Genomic DNA, 22,648 nt, shown 5'->3' on the forward strand with positions numbered 1-22,648 from the left:
TGTTTAAATGATTACTGTGACTCCATACTCCCAATATTAACAGTGTTCCCTGGTGAGATCTCTGTCTGCCTCCCCTCTAACACTACCACAAACCAGGAAGCAGGAAAGCACCACCAGACGTTGTAAACAAAGCCCTGATGGGGAGAGATGAGCATGGCCAGAGGAGTGATGGGCGGGGGAAGCCAGCCACCGAGGCCCAGCAGGTTATATGCTGCCCTTCTGGCTGGCTGGCTCCATCAGCCTTTGTTCACTGTTACCCCTTTTCTCCAAACCTCAAAGCCTTTGTTACCCCCAGGAAGCCAGGACTCCTGTTCCTCCCATTTGTCATCTTTTCCCCACTGCTCCGTGCTGTAGCCTTTCCCTGCAAAAAGCAGGAAGAGCCCTAGGAGGAGCAGATTTGGAGAGAATGGCCATCTTTTTTTCTACCTCATAAGAAATGAAATGAAAAGGAAGCAAAGGTGAGACAAGGTGTGGTGTGAATTGGTATTCCTGTTAACAAGTAGCCTATAAGCTCTTCAGTAGACTCTCATCTTCCTGTAAGAGTAAAAGATAGAAGCCCAAACAGTGAACTGATACACAGCTAGCAGCTCTTTCTGATTACCCACTATGTGTGTCCTTTTCTTATATCCAAAAAAATGTAAAAATAGCCATGGGAATGATCAAGCTGATTTGCACTGTTACATTCCAGGGATTTCATTTCATAAGCACAGATTTTGAAATTTTCCCAACATGGTCAAGCATGAGTATATGTAAACTTGTGGAGGGGATGAGGTGACTGGGTTTAGCAATAGAATGAGTGTGCCACTCTTCCAGAGTCAAGCTTTATTATTTTATTTTTCATGAAGCCCTGTGATATCACATTATGTCAGGATAGATTCTTCTTATCAGAGCCTCTTTCAGGAGGGTTTGTCAGAACCTTCAAGCTGATCAACAGCACATGGGTGTCTTCTTGCCGATTCTCTGATGCCCGTGTTTTCTCTCCTGTCTCCTTTAGGCGGGGCCCAAAGCACAGCATCATTCTGAGGACACAGCTGTCGGTGAGGGTCCATGCCTGCATCGGTGAGTGACATCTGTTGAAGGCATGCTTACGTCTGCCCTCAGTGATTCAATGGCTGAGAAACATCGCTTAAACAATAACATGAATGTATCACTGTGCTGTTGACTTGGGTTAACCCTGACCCTGGACTAAGCTTTTAGTGAAGTGATTTCTGGCCAGTTTTAAAGCCCTGTTTCATTCTGACTTCTTTTGCTCTTTGGATAGTGAATGGAGCTGGAGGGAAGAGAGACTGTTGATGAGGTTCTTTCTGGTGATGAGGGAGAGGTGAGGGTCTTCATGGGCTGCACTGGTGTGAACCTCCATCCAAAGTGGCCTTCACTTGCCTCCCGGTGGCTCTGCCAAGCTCCCTGTGGGGAAATGGGGTCTGAGGCTCCTGGCTTCAGGCAAGGGACTGAAAAGCAATTCTGGAGTCAAGGTAGGGTGGGGCACCAAGAGATCTGGTGTTGAGTGGATGTGTTTGTGGTTTAGAATGACTTGTCTATGGTGTCACAGGAAACCCACTGGGACTTCTTCTGCAGCCACTGGTTTTCCTGGATCCATCGGGTTCCTCACCCAGACACATGGGTTGAGTGGCAACGAAAGCAATGACCTGTGCTAAGTAGATAATGTTTATGCTGAACTTGTCTAAAACTGTGGCCCAGTTTCCTTCTGGCATTGAGCCAAGTTGAGGCAAGTGTTTAATATCATAAAAGGAAAAAAGGAACCAAAATTCACTTTATGGAAAGTTTTCCATATCTGAGTAGTTTTGCTTTTACGTAATATACATTGTGGTCTTAATTCAGGCCTCCAATGAGGAACACATATGTTCTCCTGGTGAGGCCCAGTCTATACCTGGCATATGGTATGTGTGGTAGAGGGGAATGAATAATTTCTGGCCCCTTCTCCTTCTCCCTGTTCCTCCACTGGAGACCCAGGGACATGGAGGGGAATCAGTAATTTTACTTAATTTGGTGTTAAGTGTTTGATGCCGCAAGTATCTAAAGTGACAGCCTTTGTCTATGTGGTCAGCGAGTAATTGTGTAGCAGACTTACAAACCTCAGGGTTGGAGGGGCAGGGTGCTGGGAGGGTTTGTAATCTCGTTGGAAACAAAATGAGATCCGTAGAATCTTCAGCATTGACTGTTCGATTCTCAACTGCATAACACTGAGTGGCCATAAAATATGTACAGACACTTGATTATATTTAATCAGTTGCTTTTTTTATTACCTGTGTTACTTCTTCAGTTAGTTCATATGTAGAATCATGTCTGTCTGAAGAAAAGGCCTGTGATCTATGATTTTGGATAATCTCTCCACCATCTTCATCCTGGATCTAGAACAAATCCAGGCACACAGCATACGCTCAATACTGTTGAAATGAACATTTGATTGAAATATAGCTGATAGCCAATAGGGATTTGGTATGTGAGTATGAATCAGTATTTCCCTGGTATAGTAACGCAGTGGAGAGCAGATTAACACTAAACTAGGCTAGATAAAAATGATCTGCTTTTAAGAAAATTCATTCTTTTCAGTATGTGCTTAAATATTTCAAGTACAGGAGTTCTAACCAGCTTCCATGTTATTGACTCATTGTATTAATTTATGTATTCTGTGGTCTCTTATAGTACATGTAAAACACACATCTAATCTTCATGGCATTCTGAGCATAGCAGCCTGTCCAGCCCATTCTCCTAGGATACGCATGTCTTCCTGATTAAGGGGTTGAACAGGGTGCTGACATGATCAGTGGATTTGTTCCCAAACCTCCTTAGACCAATCACATTTGCCATTAGAATGAAATAATTTGATGAAATGGTACATGAATACTTTATAAATTGATTAAATACTAGTTATAAAAAGTCACTGCTTTGGAAATTTTGGAAAAGATTCAAAAATAGTCACTACAAAAGCATTTTTGTCAACGGAAGTGGGTTGTGTCAACTACAATGGTGAGGAAATGTAAGAATCTAGAGGGATTCTAGTTTTTGGAAGTTTTTTCAGTTCTTGTTTGACTTCGAAGTAACTGAGTTTTGACATCTTAGACCATATCATTGGAGTGTTTCAGAACGAAGGTCCACAGTGAATTCCAACTAGATCCTTACTTAAAGAAAGATTGTGGCCCAAAATAGGGTGTGAAGATGTATCTCCTTATGCACTATAAGCCTGGTGACCAACCCTGTCTGCATCACAGGCAAACCGGGGCCATCAGTCACCATAGCTGTAGGTTAGGTGTGTATGTATCATTTTAAAAAGATTTTCTGTGTTAATCAGTTTTTAACATTAATTGCCTCAGCCCCAAGTATGTTGGATGAAAGGGCTTGACTGTACAAATTAATATCGGTACCTAAGAAGGCACAGTTTTTCCTTTATATTGAAAAATCCTCTTTGTTGTTCCATGTCCTTTTATTGGCAAGATTGGAATACATTTATTAGTATAGCACTAAATATTGTCCTTTGGTTATGTGTAGAAAATGGAATGTATGCATGATGTATATGAAGTACCAACCCCCATTGTGATATATTCTTTCTTTTTTCTAAATGACAATATTAGATGAGATTTCTTTGGGATGAAAAAACTTAAACCTGGAACAATCTTCAGTTGAAATGACAAAAACATGACAAGGTTGGGGGCAGGGAGGAACCCTTCTTCATGTCACTTGGTTGAGTTTGTGTTTCTTTTCAAGGTGATCTCCCTTTTCCCCATGTAAGAAAGGGTTGGATTGTTGTGGGTGTTGGACGAAGGCAGCTGTTTCAGGCCAAGCACCATATGCAGCTCCTCCAAAGACCGCCCTTCCCACCATGTGACTGGACTGGAAGGATCCAGGATCAGTTTTGGCCCATGGGTTTAAAAATACTATCAACTAAATTTCTCCAAAATAATGTTGTTTTTTTTCACCCTACATTCTCTCCTTCTTCATTCCTGTTTTTATTAAGTGTAGGAATGTTTAGAATTCAGGACTGTATGTTGATAAATTGGAGGTGACATGCCTTTGGAATTCTCTAGTGTTAACTTTGGAATAATGTACCTTGGGATGAGAGTGGAGTGGAGCCTTCATGGCTAGCAACTGAGCAAACCTCACAAAAAATTAAGGTCACCGGGCACTGCTTTGAAGGTCACAGCTGGCAGCCAAGATAGGTCTTTTCTGATAGTGTGGCAGCTCTGAAGCATTTGGCAGGGATTTGGAATGAGATTTTGGTTTGGAGAGAGGCGCTAAGCTTTTTGTATCTCTGTCTTCCTCTCTAATGTAGCTTTAATTTCTTTGCACATTTTTAGTACAACCACCTGATGTAAAACATTGTAGTAAATAATGCATAATTTGCCTTCTTAATCCAGCTTCAGACCCCCCCAAAAAAATGATGGTCATATTATGGGCATGAACTTAGATGTGAAAAAAAATCTGTGATAAGCATGTGAAGTCTGCATTTTATGAGGTTAGCTAGAGAAAATAAATTTTTTGGTCCCTACAAGTGATCCTATTTCCAGACACCAGAAAAATGTTAAGAGGGCCAACTGGCTCTGATGACTAAATCTCATCATGAAGAGAAAAGGAGCCGAAGCACTGTGGGATAAGAAATAGAATCAGGAATTTTAAAAAAAAGGTTTGAAACTGTTAGTTAATATCTTCATGTTTTGTACTGGCTGACTTTGAAGGCGTTTTGTTTTGCTTAAAACCTCTGTGCTTCAGTTTTCCAAAGCAGAGTCCTGTCTTTCCATTAAGGAAATGAACCCTGTCTATTGATTCTTTGGGAGCTGTAAGGCAGACACTCTCTAGTATCCAGCATTGAGTTAGACAAAAGGATAAATTGCTGCAGCTTCCAAAATGTCATTTATGCTTGTAGTTATGAAAAACAACCTTATACAGGTCTTTAGACCCTTGAGAGGCATTTTACCCCAAAACTATGAGATAATGAGGTCTTCTCATGAAGACAGAGATGAGATAGGCAGAAGTTGGCAAGATAGCTAAAGTGACTGATCTCTCCATGAGATTGGTTTTATTGCTTTTTAAATGTCAAATAACAGGGATGAAGTCACTTTTAAAGGCAAGAAAATGACATAGGAAAAGACTGCTTCATCCATTGATGCAGAAAAGTAGTTTGCAGCAACAGAAACCTCAGAAGAATGAGACAATATATCACTTACAAAGCATTCTCCTCTGGAGAGTTAAGCAGTGACATGCATGGCTCCTTTCTCCCATGTTGCCAAGCTTCTCACTATCCTGCTATGCAAAGAGGTGAATGACAGTGGAGCATTTCTTCAGCAAGAACCTTCTAGTGTAAGAGTGACTGAGGGGATTCAGCTCATGTGCTAACTGATTTAGAGGGGATGGTTCTCTGGGGCATGGTGTCCAGAAGTACTATCCTGAGGACATGTGCGTCCTTGATGGGTAAGGAGCTTGCACTGGTGCTGGCTTTCATGGGTGGGATGGAGGTGGTGTGTGAGTCCTTTTGGTGTGGGTGTCAGGTCAGGGGCTCCCAGTAAGCTACAGATTCTGTCCAGTGTCTGAAACCCCTCTAGCTACAGTGTGGAGAGCTCTGGGCTTCTGGGTTCAGAGCATGGGGAGAGGAGCCATAATCTGTAACCCTTGGCCCCTCCCCCGTTTGTTCCCCAATCCTTTTCTCAGGTTCTGCCCTTCTGATGCCCGTGAATACGAGCATGGCTCCTCTGTCCTCTCTCACTTTGCTTAGCTCGCTTCTAAGTGTCCCCCGCCTCTGAGTGTCTTTTCTCTCTATGCCCAGTTTGCGCTGGTTTTGTGTGGCTGAGTCCTCCTGGCCTTGCAGGGAGGCTCCCCGCCAGCTTCCTTTTCCAATGTGACACTCATCCCTCAGGTGGGCTGCTGAGTGACATGGACTTTGAATGTTAACTGGACTCTTGTATGATCCTTACTGCCTCTTGATTCTGAGTGTCTGGAATTTCCTTAAAAACTAGGTCTCCTAGAAACAGCAAAATGCCTTTTTGACACTCTTAGGCCTAATAGCACCTGGCTGGTCTTTCTCTATTAGGTAAAAAAGAGGAGGAGCTGTTTAGCCTGTGGGTACTGAGACATTGGGGCCTGTGCAGTGATGTGTGTTCGCTTGGGCATCTGGCCCCTCTGGGTGTTGGGGTTGGTGGCGTTCATACAGGAGCCACTGGTCCTCTGTTGTCTGGGATGGCAGGCCCTCCGAGTCCCACTGTGTGACTGCAGAAACAGTAAACTGGTGGTTCACTGACTGGGAGACACCTCTTGAGTCATTCTTTCCCTTCTTGGTCCCCCTGCCCTGCTTTCTCTAACTTTAGGTCTTGGACCGGAGCTTCCTGCTGACTCTGTCCTGTACTCCTACAGCAATCCACCTCTGTACTTGTCCAGCCTCTGTAGCCTTGGGTCATGGGTAGGGTTCCTTCCTGTGCTGTTTGTGGATGTCACGGTGGCTGAGCTCATGGTGTCCAGATTCCCTCCTTGCCCTGCTCCTGTATGTCCAGTGGCCAAGCTCACGGTGTCCTGGCCATACTCTTCCTCTTCGCTAGTGGGGTTAGGCACAGTGCATCACATTTCCTATTTTGGGATAGAGATAGATCATGTCACCTCTGGGTACAATTAACAACAGAACTCATTCTCTTTTATATTTGCTGTCCAGTAGAACCTTTAATTATACCTGGAAAATACATAACCTTTAATGTAGGAGTCCACCAGTTCTCCAGGAACCCTGGAGTCCATCTTCCATTTCAGCCATCTTTCTGCAGATTCCCCTGAGTAGCTGGCTGCAGCCTCAGCACAAGGTGCGCTTGGGCTTAAAATCCAGTCTCCCTGCAGCAGGAGGTGTCTGGTGCCTGTATTATTATTATTATTATTATTGTTTGTTATTGTTGTTGTTGTTGTTCTAAAACTTCCTCTATTTTATAAGCTGCCAAATCCGTGACCTGTTTTTGCCCAGAGCTCTGTTTTCTAAGTAAAAATAAGCTCTCTGGGTTAATCAGAAAATACCTCCCATTGTCTGTTTCCTATTAATCTGCCTCAGCTCCAAGGTAGCAGACCCCACCGAATGTCCATGTGTTTAGGAGGGTGTGGGATTGGGGAGGTCAGCTTGTCAGCCTTTCTCTACTTTGTATGGGTGGCTACCTCTAAGGTGCCTCTGGTCACTGATTGACAGATGAGCTCCCCCCAACCCTCAATAAAGAGAGAAAGGATGTGGGAAGGATATGAAACATACCAAGACTGTTAAACTACACAAGAATCTAGTATTTAAATACTGGTGACAATTAAGTTCTGTCACATATCTGTCCACAAATTTTATGATTGTAGAGTGTATAGATAGATCAGGAATGATTTTTCACCAAAAAGAAAAAGAACAGCTAGAAAATGAATTTAAAGAATGTCTCTACCATCTACAGTCAGGTAGGTAAACATAAATACAGGGGGGGAATAAAGAAGATGAGACACACCTCTGAGAGTATGAGAACCTTCTAGATAGAGCTTAAAACTCAGATCAGTATGGGAATTAGGAGGCATCAAGAAACTAATATGGATGAGAACAAATGTGAAATGAACCACAGGAAAGAAAAGCAGGTATCTTAGGGTCTCTTATGGCACCTTTATTTCTTCTTGTGCTCTTACCACTCCTCTCCCCCTTTTACTTTATTTACTTTATTGCCGTCTTAGCACTTCGTTACTTTTCATCTCTAGGAATCTCTAGATGTTGGATAAAATAATTTGAACATTGCCTTAGAACTATTATCAATGCGTTTGCTTTGCCTTATCCTAATAATTGCTTATATTCTTAACAAGGAACATGAAATTCTAGCCCCTCCCCCGCCAAAAAAAAATGACACTGGAGAGTGTAGTCGTATAGGCGGGGACACCTTTAGCATATGTTACAAGTCAAGTTCAAACCATGTACTGGTATTAGATTCCAAAGTTGCTGTCCAGTAGAACCTTTAATTATATCTGGAAAACAACCCCTGCTAAAGAAACCACCATGCTTTCAAGTGATTCCTGCTAGAGTGTCTCTACAAATGCTTTCCACTCACAGATTTAACCTGCTTGTAGGGTGTATTGCAGCTCTAGAGATTGCCCTCTGCCCCTGTGGTTATCCCCATGAACAGACGACTTCAGTTTTTTTTTTCTCATGGAGCAATAGAAGAAAACAAAATGCTTTGTCTTGTTACTAGAAAACTTTGATGTCCAGAAGGCATGGGAACTGGATAGTAGGGTGAATGGCTTGCAGATGTCTTGATAAATGGAGGTTCTTCAAGGATTAGGTGTGCACAGTGTGTTTTTCAGGGCTTGCTGAGAGACTCAGAGAAAAGATTCCTGGAAATTCTTTGGGTACATTACCAATTTCTGTTGTGTTAGAAATACCTAATGAGAAGTATTTTAACTTGGGGGAAAAACGTATGGGAAGCATTAGTAGTTCGGCAAAACATGAAGTCGGTTCATGATGTAATTCAAAAAAGAAAAAGGTGTTTGGGAATTTGTTACAAGCTTATAGGCTCAAGTTCATATATTAGAGTGATAATGACAGAATAGCAAATGAGAAAATTGAAAAGGTTAGCATGGTTCAAATCTTGTTAGCACAATTTGGAAATAAAAAAGAGAGTGAATTCTGTTGGTAATTGTACCCAGAGGTGACATGATCTATCTCTATCTCAGTAACTGGATTGTGATGGTGTGGGCAGGAAGTGGATTCATTTTCCAGGGACTTGGGGAAATCTTGGGGGCAAGGCATGGTGCTAGGCATGCACTTGACACTTCAGTCATCTCTTAGCCCTTGAAAAGACTCCACTTTGGAGTCAATGGTCAACTTGAAAAGACTCTTAAAATTAGATCATGTGTTTATAATTATTTCAAAGGTTGTAAACTGCTACAAAAATGATTAGTTTGAGAACTCAATTGTAGGTTGTTTATTTCAGCCATTTCTTTTCTTTTTTATTTTGTATCATTAATGTACAATTACCTGAGCAACATTATGGTTACTAGACTCCCCCCATTATCAAGTCCCCATCACATACCCCATTACAGTCACTGTCCATCAGCGTAGTAAGATGCTATTGAATCACTACTTGTCTTCTCTGTGTTATACCTCCTTCCCTATGCCCCCCTATATTATGTGCGCTAATCATAAGACCCACTAATCCCCTTATGCCTCCCTTCCCACCCACCCATGCTCCCTAGTCCCTTTTCCTTTGGTAACCATTAGTCTATTCTTGGGTTCTGTGATTCTGCTGCTGCTTTGTTCCTTCAGTTTTTGCTTTGTTCTTATACTCCACAGATGAGTGAAATCATTTGATACTTGTCTTTTTCTGCCCGACTTATTTCACTGAGCATAATACCCTCTAGCTCCATCCATGTTGTTGCAAATGGTAGGATTTCTTTTCTTCTTATGGCTGAATAATATTTCATTGTGTTTATTTACCACCTCTTCTTTATCCATTCATCTACCGATGGACATTTAGGTTGCTTCCATATCTTCGCTATTGTAAATAGTGCGGCGATAAACATAGGGGTGCATCTATCTTTTTCAAACTGGTCCCCTGCATTCTTAGGGTAAATTCCTAGAAGTGGAATTCCTGGGTCAAACGGTATTTTTTTTTTTGAGCATTCTGAGGAACCTCCATACTGCTTTCCACAATGGTTGAACTAATTTACATTCCCATCAGCAGTGTAGGAGGGTTCCCCTTTCTCCACATCCTCACCAACATTTATTGTTGTTTGTCTTTTGGATGGGGGCCATCCTAACCTGTGTGAGGTGATATCTCATTGTGGTTTTAATTTGCATTTCCCTGATGATTAGCGATGCAGAGCATCTTTTTATGTGCCTGTTGGCCATCTGAATTTCTTCTTTGGAGAAGTGTCTGCTCAGATCCTCTGCCCATTTTTAATTGGATTATTTGCTTTTTGTTTGTTGAGGTGCTTGAGCTCTTTATATATTTTGGATGTCAACCTCTTATTGGATATGTCATTTATGAATATATTCTCCCATACTGTAGGATGTCTTTTTGTTCTACCGATCATGTCCTTTGCTGCACAGAAGCTTTTTAGTTTGATACAGTCCCACTTGTTCATTTTTGCTTTTGTTTCCCTTGCCCAGAGAGACATGATCATGAAGAAGTTGCTCATGTTTATGTCCAAGAGAGTTTTGCCTATGTTTTCCTCTAAGAGTTTTATGGCTTCATGACTCACATTCAGGTCTTTGATCCATTTCGAGTTTACTTTTGTGCATGGAGTTAGGCAGTAATCCACTTTGATTCTCTTGCATGTAGCTGTCCAGTTTTGTCAATACCAGCTGTTGAAGAGGCTTTCATTTCCCCATTGTATACCCATAGCTCAGCTCTTTTATCATATATTAATTGACCACATCTGCTTGGGTTAATATCTGGACACTCTATTCTATTCCCCTGGTCTATGGGTCTGTTCTTGTTCCAGTACCAAATTGTCTTGATTACTGTGGCTTTGTAGTAGAGCTTGAAGTTGGGAAGCAAGGTCCCCCCTGCTTTATTCTTCCTTCTCAGGATTGCTTTCCCTATTTGAGGTCTTTTGTGGTTCCATATGAGTTTTAGAACTATTTGTTCCAGTTTGTTGAAGAATGCTGTCAGTATTTTGGTAGGGATTGCATGGAATCTGTAGAGTGCTTTAGGCAGGATGGCCATTTTGGCAATATTAATTCTTCCTACCCAAGAGCATGGGATGAATTTCCATTTATTAGTGTCCTCTTTAATTTCTCTTAAGAGTGTCTTGTAATTTTCAGGGTATAGGTCTTTCACTCCCTTGGTTAGGTTTATTCCTAGGTATTGTATTCTTTTTGATGCATTTGTGAAGGGAATTGTTTTCCTGATTTCACTTTCTGCTACTTCATCGATAGTGTGTAGGAATGCAACAGATTTCTGTGTATTAATTTTATATCTGGCAACTTTTTGAATTCAGGTATTAGTAGTATTGGAGTGGGTTCTTCAGGGTTTTTATGTACAATATCATGTCATCTGCAAACAGTGACAGTTTGACTTCTTCTTTACCAATATGGATGCCTTTTATTTCTTTGTGTTTTCTGATTGCCATGGCTAGGACCTCCAGTACTATGTTGAATAAAAGTGGGGAAAATGGTCATCCTTGTCTTGTTCCCGATCTTAGGGAAAATGCTTTCAGCTTCTCGCTGTTAAGTATGATGTTGACTGTGGGTTTGTCATAGATGGCCTTTATTATGTTGAGGTAGTTGCCCTCTATACCCATTTTGTTGAGAGTTCTTATCATGAGTGGATGTTGAATTTTGTCGAATGCTTTTTCAGCATCAATGAAAATGATCATGTGGTTTTTTTTCTTTTTGTTGATGTGGTGGATGATGTTGATGGATTTTTGAATGTTGTACCATCCTAGCATCCTTGAGATGAATCCCACTTGATCATGATATATGATCCTCTTGATGTATTTTTGAATTCAGTTTGCTAATATGTTGTTGAGGATTTTTGCATGTATGTTCATCAGGGATATTGTTCTGTAGTTTTCTTTTTTGTGGTGTCTTTGCCTGGTTTTGGTATTAGAGTGATGCTGGCTTCATAGAATGAGTTTGGAAGTATTCCCTCTTCTATTTTTTTGGAAAACTTTAAGGAGGGTGGATATTATGTCTTCTCTAAAGTCTGATAAAATTCAGCAGTGTATCCATCTGGTCCAGGGGTTTTGTTCTTGGGTAGTTTTTTGATTACTGATTCATTTTCATTGCTGCTAATTGGTCTGTTTAGATTTTTTGTTTCTTCCTTGGTCAGGCATGGAAGGTTGTATTTTTCTAGAAAGTTGTCCATTTCTTCTCGGTTATCCAGCTTGTTAGCATATCGATTTTCATAGTATTCTCTAATAATTCTTTGTATTTCTGTTGTGTCCATAGTGATTTTTCCATTCTCATTTCTGATTCTGTTTATGTATGTAGATTCTCTTTTTCTCTTAATAAGTCTGGCTAGGGGTTTATCTATTTTGTTTATTTTCTCAAAGAACCAGCTCTTGGTTTCATTGATTTTTTCTATTGTCTTATTATTCTCAGTTTTATTTATTTCTTCTCTGATCTTTATTATGTCCCTCCTTCTGCTGACTTTGGGCCTCATTTGTTCTTCTTTTTCCAGTTTCAGTAATTGTGAATTTAGACTATTCATTTGGGATTGTTCTTCCTTCTTTAAATAGGCCTGGATTGCTATATACTTTCCTCTTAGAACTTCCTTGGCTGTGTCCCACAGAAGTTGGGGCTTTGTGCTGTTGTTGTCATTTGTCTTCATAGATTGCTTGATCTCTGTTTTAATTTGGTCATTGATCCAGTGATTATTTAGGAGCATGCTGGTAAGCCTCCATGTGTTTGTGAGCCTTTTTGTTTTCTTTGTACAATTTATTTCTAGTTTTATACCTTTGTGATCTGAGAAGTTGGTTGGTACAATTTCAATTTTTTGAATTTTCTGAGGCTCTTTTTATGGCCTAGTATGTGGTCTATTCTGGAAAATGTTTTATGTGCACTTGAGAGGAATGTGTATCCTGTTGCTTTTGGGTGTAGAGTTCTATATATGTCTGTTAGGTCCATCTGTTCTACTGTGTTGTTCAGTGCCTCTGTGTCCTTACTTATTTTCTGTCTGGTTGATCTGTCCATTGGCATGAGTGGTGTGTTGAAGTCTCCTAGAATGAAGGTATTGCATTCTATTTCCTCCTTTAATTCTGTTAGTATTTGTTTCACATATGTAGGTGCTCCTGTGTTGGGTACATAGATATTTATAATGGTTATATCTTCTTGTTGGACTGCCCCCTTTATCATTATGTAATGTCCTTCTTTGTCTCTTGTTACTTTCTTTGTTTTGAAGTCTATTTTGTCTGATATAAGTACTACAACTCCTGCTTTTTTCTCCCTGTTGTGTTGCATGAAATATCTTTTTCCATCCCTTCACTTTTAGTCTGTGTATGTCTTTGGGTTTGAAATGAGTCTTGTAGGGAACATATAGATGGATCTTGCTTTTTTTATCCATTCTATTACTCTGTGTCTTTTGATTGGTACAATCAGTCCATTTACATTTTGGGTCATTATTGATAGATATGTACTTATTTGTATTGCCAGCTTTGGATTCATGGTTACCAAAGATTCAAGGGTAGCTTCTTTACTATCTAACTGTCTGGCTTAACTCACTTATTACACTGTTATGAACATAGTCTGATGATTCTTTATTTCTCTCCCTTCTTTTTCTTCCTCCTCCACTCTTTATATGTTAGATGTTTTATTCTATGCTCTTTGTGTTTCCCTTTACTCTTTTTGTGGATGGCTGATTTTATTTTCATTTTGTTAGTATTTGGTTGGTCTACTTTCTTTTCTGTGGTTTTATTTTCTCTGGTGACATCTATTTAGCCTTAGGAGCCCTTCCATCTAGAGCAGTCCCTTTAAAATACACTGTAGAGATGGTTTGTGGGAAGTACATCCCCTCAACTTTTGATTATCTGTGAATTGTTTAATCCCTCCTTCAAATTTAAATGATAATCTTGCTGGATACAGTATTCTTGGTTTGAAGCCCTTCTGTTTCATTGCATTAAATACATCATGCCCTTCCTTTGTGACCTGTGAGGTTTCTGCTGAGAAGTCTGATGATAGCCTGATGGGTTTTCCTTTGTAGGTGATCTTTTTTCTCTCTCTGGCTGCTTTTAATACTCTGTCTTTATCTTTGGCCTTTGCCATTTTAATTATTATATGTCTTGGTGTTGTCCTCCTTGGGTCCCTTGTTTTGGGAGATCTGTGGACTTCCCTGGTCTGAGAGACTATTTCCTTCCCAAGATTGAGGAAGTCTTCAGCAATTACTTCTTTAAAGACACTTTCTATCCCTTTTTCTCTCTCTTTTTCCTCTGGTACCCCTATAATATGAATATTGTTCCATTTGAATTGGTCACACAGTTCTCCTAATATTTTTTCATTCCTAGATATCCTTTTATCTCTCTCTGCCTCAGCTTCTCTGTATTCCTATTCTCTGATTTCTATCCCATTAACAGTCTCTTGCACCTCATCCAGTCTGCTCTTCAATCCTTCCATTGTTTGTTTCATTTCTGTTATCTCCCTCTGGAATTCACCCCTTAGCTATTACATATTTCTCTGTAGTTCCAGCAGCATGCTTATGACTTTTATTTTAAATTCTTTTTCAGGAAGATTTGTGATTTTGGTCTCACCAGGCCCCTCTCTCTGGTGTTTGAGGGTTTTTTGGACTGAGCCAGGTTCTTCTGCCTTTTCATGTCAATGGGAGTCATCACCAGTGAGTGGCACGTGTGTCAGCTGGTAAAATAAAGTCCCTTCCAGCTTGCTGGTCACCTTCACTGTCTCTGCTCCCTGTGCCAGTCAACCGCACACAAGGAGCAGCCTCTGGATTAATGATTAATTCCCTGAGCTTCCATGGGTGGGGCGGCCCTCAGGATGGCCTAGGGCACTGGCAGGAGTCGCTGACCAGCAGCCCATGTTCACTGCCAGAACAGAGCCCCTTCATGCCTTCCAGACTCTGTGCCCATCTCCTCTGTCTATGCTGGTCAACTGCGCACAGGGGGCAGCCTCTGAGTTAATCCCCTGATCTGCCTTGGGTGGGGTGGCCCTCAGGATAGCCTAGGGCACTGTGGGTATCGCAGGTGAGCAGCATGTGTTCTGCTGTGAGACGGGCACCCCTTGATGCTTCCCAGACTCTGTGCCTGTCTCTTCTGTCTGTGCTGGTCAACCACACGTAGAGGGCAGTCCCTGGGTCTGGTCTGGTTAGCTGCATGCAGGGAGAAGCCTCTGTGTGTTTGCTGTGGGTGGGGTGCTCCCCACCTGTTTGCAGCAATGGTGGGTCAGCCGGTTTGCTTGCAGTGCTGGTGGAGGGGAATGAATGGCCAGCTGCTCATCTCCATGAGGGCCTTTGGAGCTGCATTGCTACCCAGGGGGTTAGGGCACCTGAAGTTCCTTAAAGTTTACAGCCTGCTGGGCTGAGTGTGCCAGGACAATTTTGTACACCTGTTTAAACCCTTACTCCTGTAAGACTTTTAAAGTGCCCACTTTTCTTTTATCCCAGGGCAGCCAGCTATTGGAACCTGTTTGCAGTCTTAGTCTTGGATTTTGCTTTTCCATTCCTCTAATATCCAGTGCACCATGCAATGTGTGTCTGTGCTCCCTGTGCAGGTTACTAGGGCTGGTTATTTAGCAGTCCTGTGCTTCCACTCCTTTCCCACTCTGATTCTTTTCCTCCTGCTGGTGAGCTGGGGTGGGGGAAGTGCTCAGGTCCCGCTGGGTCACAGCTTTGTGTCTTACCCTTTTCCATGAGATGTTGAGTTCTCTCAGATGTAGATGTAGCCTGGCTGGTGTACTGTATCTTCTGGTCACTCTTTTAGGAATAGCTGTATTTGCTGTATTTTCAAAATATATATGGTTTTGGGAGAAGATTTCCAGCCACCCTACTCATGCCGCCATCTTGAGAATATTCTATTTCAGCCATTTCTTAGAAGTGACATGAACCATGTTCACTGAGTGACACCCTTGCAGTTTGTCCTTTCGTTCCCACCATTTACAGACTCTCACTATCCTTCCTGAGCCACAGAGGGCTGAGAAAGCTGAGGCCCCCAAATGGTAGGACATTTCTCAAGGCCATGTGGCTGGGTAGTGAAGGGACTAAGGCTTGAATCTCTGTATTCCTTGACTGGTGTTCTCTGCACTGGCCTCCTGCTTTTGTTTTTAGGCCATTTCATAGTCTTCAGTGATTGCAGAGATTCATGCAACCCTTCTGGTTTGAAAAGTCCTGAGAAGTGCTGTCAAAACATCTAAATATGACTTTCAAAGCATTTTTCCTAAGTGAAATTTCACTAGGCTTCAAAGGATGGTTTTGCATCTGATTTCCAGTGTGATTCACAGATTGTCTTATGGGAAAGTAAATCATCCATTTGAAATGGATTTCACCCTTCAAGAGCTGACTATATTTAGTTATGCAGTTAAAACCCCCTCTTTCCATGAGGTACTGCTGACTCCTGTAGAAGGAGCTAGGGCTTCCATGTCCCTGCCAGGCTACCATCCTGATTGGCTGGACATGGCCTCTTACTTCAGGCTTCATGTTGGGAAGTCCCTGGAAACAGAGGCTCTTAAATGATTAGAACTATAAACCATAACCTCTGGCTTCAGGAGCTGCCCAAAAGGATCACAAAGGTTCTGGGCTGGAGGCCATGAGTTGTTCTGGTTTGGAGATCTGGTCCTTATCTGGGCAGATATGAGTTAAGGATTCTGTGCCAGGCAGCAGATGGTATTTGGGCATTTGAATGTGGATGGTTTAGTATCTAGCTCATGGAAGCAGGCCTCAGATTATTTGTTGATTAAAGAAAGTTGCTGTGATACTTTTATAAGAAGAAATACGTTTGGTCCTCATCCAATTTTTGACACAGAGCTTGGGAAACCCTTGGAATTTCCCAAGTGATGAGAGCAACAAAGGTGTCTTTTGTTAAGTTAGTGAGGCGACTTTTGGACCCCGCCTAAAGATGGGGTTGGTTGACAGAGAGCCAACCATTTGATTAAAAGGTGGGAGCTTTCAGTCTTGCCCCCTGACCTCTGGATTGGGGTTGGAGGATGAATCAATCACCAATGGCCAATTACTTGATTAATCATGCCTATGTAATGAAGCCTCTACAAAAATCCAGAAGGATGGGGTTTGGAGTGCCTCCGGGTTAGTGAACATGTGGAGATTCAGGGAATGTGGCATCTCAGAGAGCAGGGGAGCTCTGGGCCCTTTGCATCTTGTCCACCTGGCTGTTCCTGAGTTATATTCTTGTATAATAAAAACTGATAATCTCATAAGTAAAATGCTTCTCTGAGTTCTATGAGCACTCTAGCAAATTAATCGAACCCAAGGAGTGGTTTGTTGTAATCTCTAATCTATAGCTAGTAGATCAGATGCACAGGTGTCAATCTGGGAGACAGTCTTGCAGGTTTGAGGCCTTAGCTTGTACCACCTCACGTTGTCTCCTGGTAAAGACTGTCAGAATTGAGTTGAACTGTAGGACCCAGAACTGGTGCCTGAGATGTTTATTGGTGTGGGGCAGCCTACATTCTCACACACTCACACACTCACTGTTACTCACACTCTGGGTCCAGGAAACCAAATGACCTGCTAAAAGGGTTATGGTACTGATGAGTTTTTGAGTTTAATTTGCTTACTTCAGAAATGAAATTTTCTAGTCTTTCTCTAAAAGAAGAATAAAAATGTAGAATTGAAAGTAAATGTGAAGTAACAAAGTTGTGAAAGTGGGTAGGATGTCATTTTAAAGTGTCTCCAGGAAGGCTCTCGGTTCTGTGGATCAGAAAATGCACTGCCTGAGATCGTTCCTGGCCTGTGTATGCATGAGGCAGAGCTGTGTGAGTGGAGCCTGGGGGACAACTCACTACTCCCTGAGTGGTCTGGGCCTCCATGGAGCTGGAGGCATCAAATCTGGGTCCTGAGGTTGGAGGTAAGATGGTGGTGGTCTGGGCTAATGATCTGATACAAGACTGCTTTGGGAAAGAGTGCCTGCTTCCCTTCTTTTGGGGAATGGGGTGGGATGCTATTGTTGCAAATAGAACCGGTTGTTGACAGACTGTTGAAGGATGAATGAAGAAGCTTGTGAATCTTCATTAAGGGTAATCCGTGGCCTGTGTAGAGTGTGCCCCAATGGGGAGTTCTGGTTCTGAGTGTTCACAGTGGGGTGGGTGACCTAGGCAGGTGGCATATGACAACGTTTGAGAGCCCTTCTAGCCCTATATCCCTTGCTCTTAGGCAGGCTTCTTCCTGGGTGGGTGAGTTGTGTGTCCCAGGATGTCACCAGGATGGATGAATAGGAGCTGCAGGGATTTAGGTCTGGAGATTTTGTCTGAAAGTAGAGTTAGTGTCTTTATGAATCATGATGCTCTCCTACCACAGCCACCTTAGGCCAGCAGAGGAGGGCAAGGCCTGCTTTGCCTAGAAGATTTTTTTGGGTTATTGTGCTGCATCTAAACTTCTGAATTATCTTCAGGTTCCATCAGCTACCATGACTGAACACCTGCTCTGTGCAGAGTGCTTAACATAGGTTGTCCATTTATCCTCCTGACACATATGTCATCCTTACTTTACTGAAGGAGAGAGCAAGATTCACAGAGGTTTGGTGGCTCACCTGAGGACACAGAGCTAAACAGGAGAGCTGGGATTCAAATCCGTATCTGCCTATCAAATGGAAAAGTCCCATTTTGTTACAATATGCAACTTACTTCTTAGAGTTTTCCTTTTATAAAGCAGAAAGGGAACTTTGCATACCCTTCCTACCAGACACTGAGTGACGTACTCTGCAGGCACTGTTTTCTTGATCCTTTCAACAACCTCTGATAGGCACTCCTTTCCCATTTAATAGAAGAGGACACTGAGGCACTTAATGATCTGTTGTGTGGCCAAGGTCCTGAGGGGAGTAAGTAACAGAGCTGAGATTTGCACCCTAGTCTTCTGGACCCCAGAGCTTTGTGTCCAGCCTCTCTGCTCTGTTGTTTGCAAAAATGCTAGCTGGGACTCACTATGCTCCAGGCATCTGGCTCAGCCCTTCACTAGCACAGCTCTGGGTTGATGAGAGAACATAGGCTTTAGAGTCAGATGAGCCCCGAAGGAGCTGTGTGACTTTAGGCAAGTACTCTCACCTCTCTGAGCCTCTGTGTCCTCATTTATCAAAAGTGGATGATAATATCTCCTTAAAGCATCTTTGTGAAGATTAAATATTTCATTGGTGCTGGATCCAATTTATTAAAGTCCTTGTATTGGGTATTGATTTATGGGTTCAAAGAGAATGTGCTTTAGAATCAGACAAACTGGAGATCAAATGCTAGTCCTGCTTCTGTGTATCTGTTAGCTCATAGTTACTCAACCCTTTTAGGTCTGTCTGCTTATTCCTAACACTGAGGACAAGGGGTCCTGGTGCCTGTCTCCTGGCGATGATAAAAATGTTCATGGAGATAGTATGTGTACAGGTCCAAGCATGGTGTCCAGCACATGCTGCCTGGGCAAATGGTGGCAAATATTGTCATCATTATCATCACAAAATTTTGCATTTTGTTGCTTTACAAATCATTGGAACAAAGTTGAAATGTGATTATCCAGTGGTTCTCAAAGGAAAGTACCTTTAGATATTAGATGTATTTAGAGACAGAACTGACTTGGATGAAATGCATGTCTTACTTCCAATTCTTGAAGGACTCTTCTTTATCCAGACCTTGATCACAGAATTGTATTAAATATTAAACTGGGCAGTACATTGTAGAACTCTTGAATAAGTAATGCGAAACTTGTGTTTAAGGTATGTTTTAACTAGCACCCTTTTTTGATGGATAAACAGATTCGAAACTGTAGGTCAATAAACTTCCATTAACACTTTATTTGATATTAAAAGATGGAGTTGGCCAACTCAAGACCTAAGGAGCCATTCTGAGCCCATGATTCCTGTTTACCTTGTGGTGTTGGGGACATTTCTGTGGTTTTCTTTTCTTCCATCATCCTATTTTTGGTACATTTTTAGAATGCTCCAGTTTTGACAAGTGTTAAATAGTCAACGTTTACTGAATTACTCTCATCTTCAGGGAAGCTGAGTTTTGCAATAGTGAGGGCAGCTTGGTGCCACCCTGCTGTGTGCTCCTAGATGTCCCCCCTGCTGTGTTCTGAAGGGGCTGCTGAGAGGGAGCATAAAGCATCTGAGAACATGAGCTCAGGCATACACACCAGCATGGGAGGAGGGGCCAGGGCACCCTCATGTCATACCCAGTGCTAGTTACACTCTATGATATTGTTGGAAAACTGCTTCAAGCACATAAAAGTAGTCAAAATATTCTGTATGAGTTGATATTTACAAAATGTTCTAAGAGATAAGCTGTTCACATCGCACAATTTGTTTGTTTTGCTTACAACAACTTCACTCACAGTGATAAACGTGACTACACATATGTAACAGCAATATTGTCAGCTGACTTAGTATCTGGAGGCTTTTTTGAAAGACTTATTTGGTTTGGGGTACCTTAAAAAGCTTCCTCACAAGGTCATGCACTGGCCTCTCCTCCATCTCATCTTGTTGCTGCGAGCTGGCTGCTCAGGGTGCCCTGGGTGAAGGGCATGGGTGCTGGGGTTGTGAGAGTGCCTTGGGCCACCTGGGCTGGGTGGATCAGGTGCTTTCCCCCTTCACCAGGCACTGGCTGCAAGGCCACCAGGAAGCAAGGCAGAGTGCCACAGAGCTCTTCACACTTCATCAGAAGCCATAAAACCAATTACTAGCCCATTAGGCACTTGGAAGGGAGCTACACAAAGCCTTCCTGGCTAGGAATTGCCAGGACCAGTGTGAGTCACTGATGCATTTTGTACAGTGGACTTTTTTTTTTTTTGATGGAAGGTGGTAGACTCTAGAAGAGAGGCATGCCCATTGAGAGCCTCACAGAATGCTTGGAACAGCTCAGGCCAGGCTTCTCGAGGGCAGAACTGCTGATATGTGTCCTTTGCAAGTGTTGGGATGGTGATCTGCAGAGGGCAGCTTGGCCTTGGGGTTCTCCTTGTAGCCCTGCTTTCCCTTGGCCATCATCTAAGATTTGGGGTTCAGTCCTTTCTGGGATCTGACTCTGGACCTGGCCTTTGTCAGGACTGTTGGGAGGCTCCCAGCTGTCGGGTGTGGGAGTGTGGGGTTTTGAGTCTACTACCCCACTTATGGGTGGGGCAGGTGACTGCTGACTTGTGATGTCACCTCCCAAGGTGGTTGTGCCTAGAATCCAAGCAGATATATTAAATCATCTTTTTAAAAAATAACCTCCTTTTGGTATGTTTTCATTTTACTTAATGACTTAGGAAGCAAAATAAATAGAAAATTAAAAAGCAGGTGTCCTTGAAGAGGTGCTGCTGAGGTCTGGGGGCCCACAGTGTAGCTGAGGGTGTTCGTTCCTCTCCAGGCGTGTCTTGGTTGAGGGGAGATGGTGGCTGAGGAAGGAGCAGTGGTAGGCAGTAAGACCTGGGACATGGCACCGACTTCTCCAAAAATGTAGACACTCATGCTTTCTCACTGAGCTGCTGATGAGACTGATGAGCCATGGGCTCTGTTAGGTCAAGAACCTGGCATCAGGCAGCCCTGCAGGATTTTCACTAACATGAGCTCTGCTGCTGCTGTCAAGAGTCAACGACATCTTGTGGGTGGGCTCGGAAACTTCACTGTCATTCATGTTACTGTAATGTGAGAAACATCTGAGAAATGTCCACCTGACTTAGAAAATAACTCATCAGTGTTTATTAAATGCCTACTGGGTACCACCATGCAGTACAAATATGGGGCAGTTCCAACTGTTCTCATGATTCTAACTAGAAGTTGCATGCTTGAAGCTGCCAGCTCTCTCCTGAGCTCTGGCTCTGTCATTGAGATGTGTGCTGTGTGCACCAGATACCTGAACTTCATCCCACATCCATCCCCTATCTCCCATCCCCCCCTTGGAGGGCTCCGGCTGTGCACTCCTTCTGTCCCTAGTGCTTTCAGCACAGTACACTGACCATTCGCTTCTTGCTTCGCCACTTCTATGATCTGTGTGCTGTTTCCAGAAATGCTGTGTGACCCTTAAGGGCAGGGATGGAGGACATTCCTCTCTCTCAGGGGTGGAAGTGTAAAGGGCCTTGAAGGAGGAATCAGTCTGAGGTTTCTAGGAGCCAGTCATAGATTTGCCCTGTGCCTCAGTTTCCCAACCTGTTCACAGTTCATTTACAATTTGGAGAGTGTTCTATATATATTTAAACCGTATGCTGTTGTCTCTTTAATGGTATGGTTACATTGGGCTTTCTCTTGAATCTTTTGTCTTTTTTGTTTTTTTCTCCAAGGATATTTGCTCATAAAATTCTAATTATACTCTTCATCTCTTTCCTCCTGATTCTGTAATGTGTCTTTCTGACTTTGACCTGATTCTTAAACCAGATGTAAGGTCCAAGCTAAGCAGAGAAAAAAACAAAAACACCCAGAGCTTCCTCATGCCTTCTCAGGTCTGTTGTTTCTTAGGTATAAACAGGAAATGCATATAATGTGTTCCTGGACTGTAGCCCAGCACTGTGAGAAGACCCAGGATGTCAGAGCAGCACAGGTGCCCCCCCATTCCTGCCTGTTCCTGCAAGGTTTCGTTTTCACTTCCTTATTCCCTTAGGAGGGCAACATTCCCAGACCCAAGAGTTGGAGAATTCACCTCCTTATTTCCAAATGAACGTACACAGCTACTGGTTATTGTCCTTCCCTGGATTTTTGACTTAAAAAAAAAAGTGCTCCCTGTACACATAGACCCTAGGATAAAGTGACATGGATTTTCATTTTCCTCTGAAGTGGGTACATCTCAGAAACCCTTAAGTAACACTCTTCCTGTTTGCAGAGGGAGCAGGGAATTCTCCTTGGCTTCCCAGAAGGACACTGTGGATTTCCCTACCCTCTAACTCCTGCCCAAGGAAAGATGGGTGGATCTGGGAGAGGCAGGGAGCTATTAAGGCTCAGGCTGTCCCTTTTTTTCCAAGTCTCGTGTTCTGAGGACCCTCAAGGGCTTTACTCAGCTGTGGGCAAGCAGGCTGCCCTGCAGAGGGTGGCATTGGTGATTCCCCAACCTGGTAAAAGTCCATCTGGCTGCAGATGTGGGGCAGTTCTCTGA

General features: G+C 42.7%; 1 protein-coding gene across 8 annotated transcripts in view; it reads left to right on the forward strand.

Annotated features, from left to right (window-relative positions):
* Window positions 1–22,648, forward strand: part of FHOD3 (formin homology 2 domain containing 3) — a 525,593-nt gene that overhangs the window by 76,548 nt on the left and 426,397 nt on the right. For all 8 annotated transcript variants that reach the window (XM_036884979.2, XM_036884980.2, XM_036884981.2 and 5 more), the window contains exon 3: window positions 995–1,059. In XM_036884979.2, coding sequence (XP_036740874.2) covers window positions 995–1,059 — 65 coding nt within the window. The remainder of the gene's footprint in view (window positions 1–994; window positions 1,060–22,648) is intronic.

This window comes from Manis pentadactyla, chromosome 6, assembly GCF_030020395.1.
Source record: "Manis pentadactyla isolate mManPen7 chromosome 6, mManPen7.hap1, whole genome shotgun sequence".
NCBI lineage: Eukaryota > Metazoa > Chordata > Mammalia > Pholidota > Manidae > Manis > Manis pentadactyla.